Raw genomic sequence first — 9,605 nt, 5'->3', positions numbered from 1 at the left:
TCATACCGTACACCGGTTCAGAAGCTCAGAAGATTCCTTGCTGGGCCTCTTTCCTCAGAGGGGATGAAGCAGGCGATCTGTTCAAATGCTCATCTAAGTCTACCCCAGCCAGGCAGTCGGTCCAATAAGAGATCACCCACCAAAGTCCTTGCCCCAAAAGTTATCCTAGTTGCTCCAGGACTCGAGAGAAAGGCAGCCCATGCCGGGAAGCCCCATACAGGCCACGTTGCAATCCAGCTGGTTTTGAACAATTTCATTTTAATGCCAAATGTGGAAGAGCGCGCACGCTGACCACTGAATAGGAGGGTGTTTGGTACACCCGTCTCCTGAGCAAGGGGCTCTGGCGCCCTTCAAGGCTTCAGTCCTCATTCATACAAAACCAGGGAAAGTCAAATATCCACAGCTTCAAGTACCTGCTCCCCTACGGCAAGGGGCATGGTAACACCAAGCCGGGCACCCCAGGAGCCCACAGTCTGCTTTTCATCTCATCCCGGCAGACTGCAGCCGAAGAGACCCACAACACTTACCATTTTTCTTCTCTCAACCCTATTCCTGCCGCTGGATCTGCAGGAGACGTGCCCAGCAGCCCGGCTGCAGAGCCCAAGCAGCCCCACGCTCACGTCTCCAGGAAGACGACTGTAGATTTCTTCTGGAGATTCCCCGCGGGCTCCAAGAATACTTGCGTGTACGCGGACCTCCACAGGCTACTCGGTGCAGGAGGTTACATTTCTCATTTGAGGCTTTAACATCTCTCCCCTCTTTCTAGCAATCAGCCAGGCACTGAACAGCCTCATTGCTGCTGCAACAAACTGACCCTTCAGATAAGGCCCCAGCACCCATAGATACCAGGTGTGCACTCTGGCTTAGAAATAGCATCTAAAGGTTTTGGGAATTAGCTTATATATATATATATGCATGCAATATATAGATATATATATAGATACATATACATGAGAATGGTTCAGGACAGGCAGCAGGAGTTCATTGATTTCTGAGAAGCTTGGCGCTCACACACACAGCTGTACTTGAACTCTGATGACAGCCCTAGGATTTGGTAGATAGACAGAATTGCTTGCTTGTTTGCATTGCTTCTTTTCTGTTATCACGGTGTATCAATAAATCTGCCTATTATCAAATGGAAAGGTCACGGTCAGTCTGAGGGTGGTTCCTCACCCGGAACAAGGTATCTGGATCCTAAATCCAGAGCCAACAGGCTGCACACATGGTTACTAACACAGCCCTCCTGTGAGGAGCCGGGGATGAGCAGGCAGGTGATACCTCCCAGGTGGACCTTCTTAGGGAAAGTAATGACCTTCTGCACTCCTCTTCCAGACATAGGCTGGGTGCAGTTAGTGGGCAAACAGGACCAGGCTGCAGCGGGGTCAAAGCTGCCTGTGCCACCAGCACAGAGGAGCTGGCTGCAGCAGGAGGGGGTGGGCAAGAAGGTCTTCACAGCCAGGGTATCCCAAAGAGGCCACTTCCCAGTCCTAATTCCCTGCAGACATCCCCCCCGCTCCGTCATGCCAGGGTCCGTGTGCATCTCCCATTGCATTCCCCACTTCCAGGGGCAGAGCTGGCATGGCAGGTCCAACGCACCCCCAAGGTCCCCAGAGCCACATGCCCAACAGTGAAGCTCTCCCCAGCCAGGGATGCGCCAGCCATGGACCACTCCACCTCCTTGCCCTGCAGAGGAGCCCACCTCCTCTGGCCCCTGCCCTGCCTGCTTCTCAGGCTCTCCCCACCTGGAGCAGGCTCTGAGCAGCAGCTGTTCCTAAGTGGCTGCTTGCTCAAAGCTGGGAGGTAATTAGGCCCTTCATTAACCTTTTCTGGGCTGCATCCTCTATTGGTCCCTGCTGCCTCTCTTCGTGCCACTTTCTCCCTTCCAAGAGCTCCCATCCCTTTCTCCCCCCCACTGGGGGTACCCCATGAATCCTGGTATCCCCTGTGCCAGGACTCCTGCATCCCCCCCTGTTCCCCCTTCCCTGCACCATGACACCCGGTGCCAGGGTCTCTGTGAGACACCCCTGCCGTTCCAGGGGTGCAGCATAAGACCCTCCGCGAAGCGGGGGGTGATTGTGGGGCTGAGAGGCTCTAATAGCCACCATCACTTGCTTCCTTGATCTGCAGACAACCCCAGGTGCAGCTGAAATTGCTGAATAGAGCTCTGCCCAAGCACCAGAGGGGTTGCAAGTCCCCATTTCTACCTGTTTCCCCAACAATTTTCACATATTTCATCCATCCAAAGCTGGCCACACTCCCCACATTTGGCTGAGAAACAGTTTCCAGAGCTGCTTGGCTTGATGAGGCTCCGGGCACCCCAGGACAGACTCCCCACATACCCCAGCACCTAACAGGTCACAACGGCACTAGTGTAAATGCAGCAAAATCCTGCTTCTGGGACTTTTACAAGGCACTGGGCAGATTCTGTGCCTGTAACGATGCACCATCTATGAGTTTTTCTACTCAACACAAGCAGAGGCCTCAAATCTCTTGGGCTCAGCTTCTCCAAGGTACTTTGGTACCTGATACTCCTGGGATCCTCCCTGAGGGTCACGGACCCACTTGCCTTCAGAGATCTGTGACCCTGAGCTTCATTTTCCCCATGGATAAGGAGGAAATGCTACGCGCATGCCCTGCCCTTCACAAAGAGAAGGTCAAACACCAGCGATGCCTCCCCTTCACAGTCAAGACCAAGGTCCAGCACAGCTGGAAGGCTTCGATGAGCTCATTTCTGGGACCGGGCTTGCAGGAAGGCACGTCGGGAAGGAGTCTGGCCCAGGGGGTCAGTGCCGGCGGCCAGGACAGAGGGGCCCCAACGAGGTTATCCGCTAACTCGTCATGAGCTATTGTCTCATTGCCATCATTTATCTCCTTGACCTGGACTGCATTTCAGGAGGGCAAAAGCCAAGATAAACACCAGCAGCTGGTCTTGCAGCCGTCCCAGCTCTCCAACCCCCATGTTGACCCCCCTTGGCTCTGCCTCCTGCTTTGCAAATGGTTTCAGTCCCGGTCTCCGCTCCGTTGTCCTCCGGCCTCCTTCGCTCTCCCTCTGCCAGGCAGCTGCTGCATGAGGTTCCTGCCTGGCCTCGATGCCTCCTGCCCAGCAGACCGGGGTGCTGAGCTGCTGAGGGGAGCATGCTGCACCCCGCCGCCTCGGAGGTCATTGCTTCCCCCCCACCTTGTGCTCAGCGCTCAGCTGGCGGCAGGGGTTGGTCCTCAGGCCCAGCCAGCACGGCGCTGAAAGAGATGCTGCTCCATACCCACGCCAAGCAGAGACCAGAAGCCAACAGCAGCTAGCGTCTTTGCTGCCCTGTGCCCCTATCCCCTGGGTTTGGAGGCAGCCCTTCCCCCGGGACCAGGGTTGGAGAGGGCAGCTGGCAGGGGTTGCCCTCTGGGGTAAGCGCCCACCAGCCAGGACCCAACGTCCAGGCCAGGGCTTCATGGAGGGCACAGTCGAACACGGCCACGCCGCCCAGGGGTAAGCGCAGGGGACCCCATGGGCTGCCCCAAAAGGGTCGAATCCCACAGCCGACCAGGGCCCTTCATCTCGGCCATCTTCCCCCACATGCCTGGCCGGAGCGTGCACCCCACAAGCCCGGGGCCTCCATAACCATCCTGAGCAGGGTCACTTCGCAGCACTTTATTTGCACCCTCGTTCTTCGCCCTGGCGTGGCCTGCCTGGCCGTGGCTTGGTGAGGACGTGGGTGCCACCTTGCGGCGACTTGCCACCACTGCCTTTATTTATAGCTGGGACACAGAGGGCGGGAGCCATGTTCTCCCCCGTCACACCGGGCAAACATTGCTAAGAGAAGTGGGGAGAAAATGAGGCCTGGGGGAGCTTCGGGGAGGAGAAATGGACCAGGAGGGGCTGTCCCATCACCCCTGCCCCCTTCCCCTTCAGCGTGCCGTTGCCCGAGGGTGGTGGGGCGGAGGAGGGAAGAGGCTGTAGCCATCCCGTTGCCTCCTCCAGCCAACGCTGGCTCTGACTCCTGCACCCTTGGCCCTGCTTTTCCACACAGCATCTGCCCACGGCGACTGGGGGTGAACCCAGGTTGCACCACGGGCTTCATTGAGCGTAGGAAAGGCCCGAGTCAAGGGAGGAAGGGGTCAGAAGCAGCCCCACGGCGGGTGCCTCTGTGCTGAGACGGGGCATGCTGACAGGAGGGGAGGGTTGGCAGGGCTGGGCGAGGGATCGTGCCCTCCACTGCTGCAGGACAGAGCCCCGGGCTGGACCCTGGTGCTGTTGCTGAGCATGGGAGATGGGGCCGGCGAGGGCGAAGGAGTCCCGAGTCCCGTGGAAGTGAACCCGCTGCGTCTGCACATCCCCGTGTTCACCCCTCGCTAATGCACTCCCCGCTCCTCGTCCTGCGCGGCTGGCGCCCGGTGCTTGTGCCCCTCCTGATGGTGGCTGTGAACAGGGACAGCCTTGCCATGCAGGACCGAGGCCTTCTCGCTGCCATCAGCTTCGTGGTGGGGTGTGGGGTGGATGCTGTGCCCGTGGGCAGACGGCTCCTCTTCCTTCTCCTGTTCGGGGGCCAGGCTTGGATTCACCTGAGCTTCTGCTGTGCCGTTCGCCTGGGAAGGGAACGTCAGAGGTTGGAGGCGATACACAGACACGTACCCTGCGAGCCCGTCAGCGTCCTTGCAGGTGCAATTGGAGCAGCATCGTACACCCCAACCTGCTGAGGCTGGGGGGAGAATCCTCTCCACCGTGGCGAGTAGGTTAGGGCCGAAAGGACCATGCTCCCTTGTACTGTGCCACACGATACCAATGCAGGGCAGGGCGTGCTGCGGCTTACCTCTTGCTGGGTGCTGTTGGAGTAGTGGAAGCAGTTCCCGCAGTAATCCTTGGTGTACGTGAAGTGCACGGCGGACTCCACGTAGGGGAAGTGCAGGAAGCTGTAGGGCAGCGAGATGTGGAAGACCAAGCGACCGCACCTGCAAAGCAAAGCGAGAGGCATCTCAGCGAGCCCCTGCCATGCAGCGACAGGTAGCAGCAACCACGCTTCATGCACAGCTTGCCCTCCACAGATCTCCCCGGCCTTTACAAAGCAAGATAGCCTCATGTGTAAACTGATAGTAAAACCATTGTAGGAGAGGGGGAGACTGAGGCACGGAGAGGTAAAATGAGCTCACTAAAGTCGCCCGGCAGGTTAGTGGCAGAGTGAGGAACAGAAACCACCTCCCCCTGCTGCAGTCCAGGGTCTTATCCATTAAGGCCCTATTGGGTTAGGCATTGTAATGACCCTTAACTGAGTCTCTCCCACTTTGTTCCCTAACACCAGGTCTATTTTACCTCCCAGACCAGAGACTTTACTCCTGAGAAACCCCCTGCCTCTCCTCCCCACTGATACCCATGCATGGTGCGCCGACTGAAAAGTAAGGCCTGGCTGCTCCACGATAAGGTACAAGGGGCGTGCATGTACGTGCACCCATGCCGTACTGCCCTCAAGAGCGAGACCTACCCGTGGGCTTGTGACGACATCGCTCTCGAGTAGTTACAGGCCAAAGACCAGAACAAAAACCAGAGAGAGGCAGAGCTAGTTAGTCCATGCAGACCCAGCGGTATTATTTCTGGTTCAGGAGAGAGCCAGGCTTACCTTCCAGCAGCACCATGCTAGCGCTGTCTCTCGGCAGAGCTAAACAGCCTGCCCGCGGCACCACAATCAGGTGGTTTCACTAGCCAGAACGGGCCTAAATCCCGTCAGGTTCTGAAAATACCTAGTGGGTCGGGAACCAGGACCATGCTCTGGATTTTGGTACCCTAAAATTGGGTGCTTCTCCCAGAGCTACAGGGTAAGACTGAAGCTTGGTGAGGTGCAATCAGAGTCGTTGCACAGCAAGGGGATCCCGGGAAGCACTTGTGTGTCACTGCCTTGGTTTGTGGTGGCTTTGCACTGCGCGTGCAACTGAGATGGGGGGGGAAAAAAGGAAGGAAAGCACAGGCCAGGTCCAAAAACACACGCCTGTGGGGTCTGTAGGAAGGTTCTCTGGGACCCTCGAAGCCCGTGCCCTTCCTGGCAGCTCGGCCCCCTCTCCGAGGCCTCTCGGCTTGCGTTGCCCCAGCTCCGTCCCAGCTGACTGTGCTGTGTGCTTATTCGCAGCCCCCTCTCCTCCGTGGGCAAAGTTCAAGGGCCCGCGGAGCAAACGATAGCAGCGGATTAGGAAAACAACTGCAGTCCGTGAGGGTTACACAATGCGGGGACTGAGCCAGGCAGGGGGCACGTGGCACCCGCAGAAGGAAGGGGGCAACAAGAGGGTTGGAAGGGACCTCAGTGCAACCCCCTGCTCCACGCCGGACCATCCCGCGTCACAGCAAAGCACGGCAGAGCTGAAAAGGACCCCAACCACTTCCAGGACTATAAACTAGGCTTGGGTCAGGCAGACAACCCGGGAACCCCCATTCCTGGCTCGGAGCCACAGCTGCATGCCTGCCCCTTGCCCAGACTGGTTTCCTTACAAGCCAGTTTGGAGGGACGAGGCTGACCCCCGAAGCCCGGCCGTTGGCTACGAGTCACTAATTCAAGACTCCTGGAGGGATCTGAGAGCACAAGACCACAGCAGTGCCCCAGAAGAGCTCGCAGCCCCGACGCCAGGCACTCACTTGTCGTAGATGAGGAAGTCGTCCTTATCCCCATCCAGGACCTGCCAGACGTCGGGGTCCAGGATCCCCTGCTGGTACACGGGCACCCCCTCGGGGGCCTGGCGCTTCAGCTCCCAGTACATGGCCCGGGACAGCGGCGCCTTCTCGTTCACGATCATGTAGCTGACGTTGGCCATCCCTTGCCGGGACAGCTTCTCGCGCAAGCCGCCAAGGCTGGGAGGAGCGAAGAGCCGGGGTGAGGAGACGGGATGCTGCCGCAGCACAGCGGCTGGCTTCAGCCCCCGGCCGGCTCTTCCCCGCGCCCCGCCAGCCCCACGGGAAGGACGGAGCGAGCCCCAAGCCCACCTGTTAGCTTGCTTGAGACAGAACTGTCAGCTGGCCTTCAAAAGCGCCACCACCGTCACCTGCCCCAGCGCCTCGTCCATTGGGACCGTCCCATTGATCTTCCACAGCGGAGCTGGCTGGCAGATGCGGTCGGTGACTTCTGCCAGCACGGTGGCCACCAGCCCCAGGAGAGCGGCCACCGCCAGGGCCGGAGGCCCCATCCTGGCCGCCCTGCCTAAGCCTGGGGAGCGAGAGGAGTGTTAAGAGTCGTGTTGAGCCTGACCTCTCTCCTGCACACCTGGGGCAACAGCCAAGACATGGGACGGGGTCAGACAGACGCACGGCCACATTTCCAGGGGCTCCTCTAAGCCCCTCGGGTGGCCCTAACCCAGGGAGCAGCTACCTGTGCCTGGGAATACAGCACGCTGCCTTCCCCCACCAACAACCGAGACCCGGTTTTCCCTGCAGTGCTTGGACTCCCACATCCGCAGCAACCACGTGCAATATGTTCACATGCTGAACAGGTCTACATTACACCCGTGCCAAAATGCAGCCACCTCTGGGGTGGACCCCCAGCAGCTCTACCCCGCAGGACACAGCACAGCTGAAGCGGAGATCTCCACACCCGGTACAGAGAAGCAGAAGGGGCTTTGGGGGGACAGAGTCTAAGTATTTGTGCTGGCTGGTGCACAGGGACCAACCCGTTTGTACATCGAGAAGGTCAGCAGCCACAGACAACGCAATGGGGGAGCCCAGATCTAATCCCGCAGCGGCACCAGCCCCACTGTGCTCCGGGGGCCCGCTAGCCCCTTGGCCCAGAGCTCTGCCGCTGCGGAGAACCCGGAGACTTGGGCTCATCTCGGCTGCACCCCGGGGCGGACGTGCCTGAACACAGCCCAGAGGCCAACCCTCATTTCAGACGTCCCTGGCTCCTTCTTACAAGCCCCCGACCCCTCCAATGCATGCATCTTGCCCCCACCCCAATCCCTGGGGCCTCATCCTGGCAGCTGCTGAGCTCCCTGCGCTTCCCCAGGTCTAGTCACCCCGTCCCCAAGATGGAAAAGAGAGGAGATACTCTGCCTTTGCCCAGTGCCTGGAGGCACCGCGGCTCTGTCGTGGGCTGGGCTGCTCTCTCCACCCAGCCCCAGCCAGTTCCTGCTCCCTTTTATTTCCCAGCCCAGCTCTCTCCACCCAGGAGGGAGGGATAAGGGAGGGCTGCAGCCCCCTGCCCGAGAGAGGACAAACAAGGCGGAGATGGCACTCGCTGGTGCCGCATGACTTGTCCCTTCAAATGCTTTCCAGCCCTCGCTGCAGCAGCTGGACCCAGGCAGTGCCAGGGCACAAGACCAGGGGAAGCTGCTGGTATCCTGCCCAGGCCCTCGGCAGCCGGCACAGGATGTTTGCTGCAAGAAACCAAACCACTGTTCGAGAAGCAGAAGCTTTCTGCACATCCGGCCGCCGGGTCCTGCCCGTCCGGGCCAGCCAAGTCGCCAGGTGGAGCTGGGCCCAAGCGGATGCCTCTGTTTTATGCTCCGGGACTGCACCCCGAGGACGTGAGAGACACCCCGGATGCAGCCCCCTGTCCTGGCGCACCCCTTGGAAGACCACTCTGTGCCCCTCGGTCCCACCAGGCGTCCAGGGGACACAAGCCCCTTCCCCGGCACCCCGACCTGCTCACAGGAGGGGCAGGCTGCTCCGAGCCAGAGGCAGGCAGCCGTGGGGGTGCTGGGACCCGGGCCCTGCTGCCCTTTGTCCACATAGTGGCACAGGACAGTGCTGGCAGCTGCGGCTCCCAGCCACGAATGCCGCCCGAGCCCCAGAGCCTCCTCTGATGGGGAAACTGAGGCAGGGATTTACCCCAGAGGAGATACGCGTGACAGCAGGACCCCAGAGCCCCCCGCTTTCCCGTGCATTAGCTACCAGACCGTCCTCAGGGGCAGACTAGCTTCACAACGAGCCTTGCCCGCTTGCCTGGGGCTGCAGCGGGGAAGCCGGAGACCCCCGCCCGAGTCCCGGGCAGGAGCTCGCTGCCAGGGGCGGGCAGCAAACATTTGAGCAGTTCATTGCGCCGGGCAAACACGGGATAAGCCGGCGAGGGGCTGGGCCCAGGGCCCTGGTGCAGACAAACAGAGGCGGGCACGCGGGCGCGGGGCGAGAGTCCCACCCGAGACATGTCCCCGAAACAGAGAGGAAAGGGCATTTCCTACGGCCCCCGGCAGCCCTCCCGCCTCCACCTCAGTCATGCCGCTCCCTGCATCCAGCCAGGACCCCCCCCGCGCTGGGGGCCGCCCCCCCCACAGGGCTGCGAGCTGCCGGGGCACGGTGGCATGGAGGTGCACCCCAGCCAGCCCCTTTGCAGGGCTCAGCTCCTCCCGGCTGGAAGAGGCTGAGCTCAAGCGGAGTCTCCCCGAGCCGGCAGCAGTACAGGGTCTCTGATACCCAACCCCACCGGCTTTGGACGCAGCACCTGCTTTATACCGGGATAAGGGCTCTAACAGACGTTCCCGCCCCTTGCCCCGCCTCAAGCCCCAGGGGAGTGCCCGGATGAACCCTTTTCCGCCCCGGCACAATCATGGGCGAACGCGCTGCGTGTGCAAGCACCCCCCGCCCCTCCCGAAACCGGATCGGAGGCGCGTGTGACCCGCCCGCCCGGCGGGCCCGATCCCTGCGCAACCCC

The 9,605-nt window shown here is 60.5% G+C and overlaps 1 protein-coding gene across 3 annotated transcripts; it reads right to left on the bottom strand.

The window, feature by feature from the left end:
• Window positions 1-3,625: 3,625 nt before the first annotated feature.
• Window positions 3,626-8,161, bottom strand: LOC102373610 (selenoprotein Pb-like). Of its 3 annotated transcripts, none has more exons than XM_025206720.1 (5): window positions 8,009-8,161; window positions 6,950-7,169; window positions 6,605-6,817; window positions 4,800-4,938; window positions 3,626-4,575 (listed from the first exon to the last, which is right to left on the bottom strand). In XM_025206720.1, the coding sequence occupies exons 2-5, from the start codon at window positions 7,147-7,149 to the stop codon at window positions 4,342-4,344; spliced, it is 786 nt and encodes a 261-aa protein (XP_025062505.1). In that variant the 5' UTR covers window positions 7,150-7,169; window positions 8,009-8,161; the 3' UTR covers window positions 3,626-4,341. The 3 variants fall into 3 exon arrangements, with proteins under 3 accessions (XP_025062505.1, XP_025062510.1, XP_025062501.1); XM_025206725.1 differs by having other exon boundaries at window positions 6,950-7,226; window positions 8,009-8,126; XM_025206716.1 differs by having other exon boundaries at window positions 8,004-8,125.
• Window positions 8,162-9,605: the final 1,444 nt, after the last annotated feature.

Source organism: Alligator sinensis, unplaced genomic scaffold, assembly GCF_000455745.1.
Source record: "Alligator sinensis unplaced genomic scaffold, ASM45574v1 scaffold781_1, whole genome shotgun sequence".
Taxonomy (NCBI): Eukaryota; Metazoa; Chordata; order Crocodylia; family Alligatoridae; genus Alligator; species Alligator sinensis.
The sequence above is the reverse complement of the archived record's forward strand: the minus strand, read 5'-3'. Positions and strand labels throughout refer to the sequence as shown.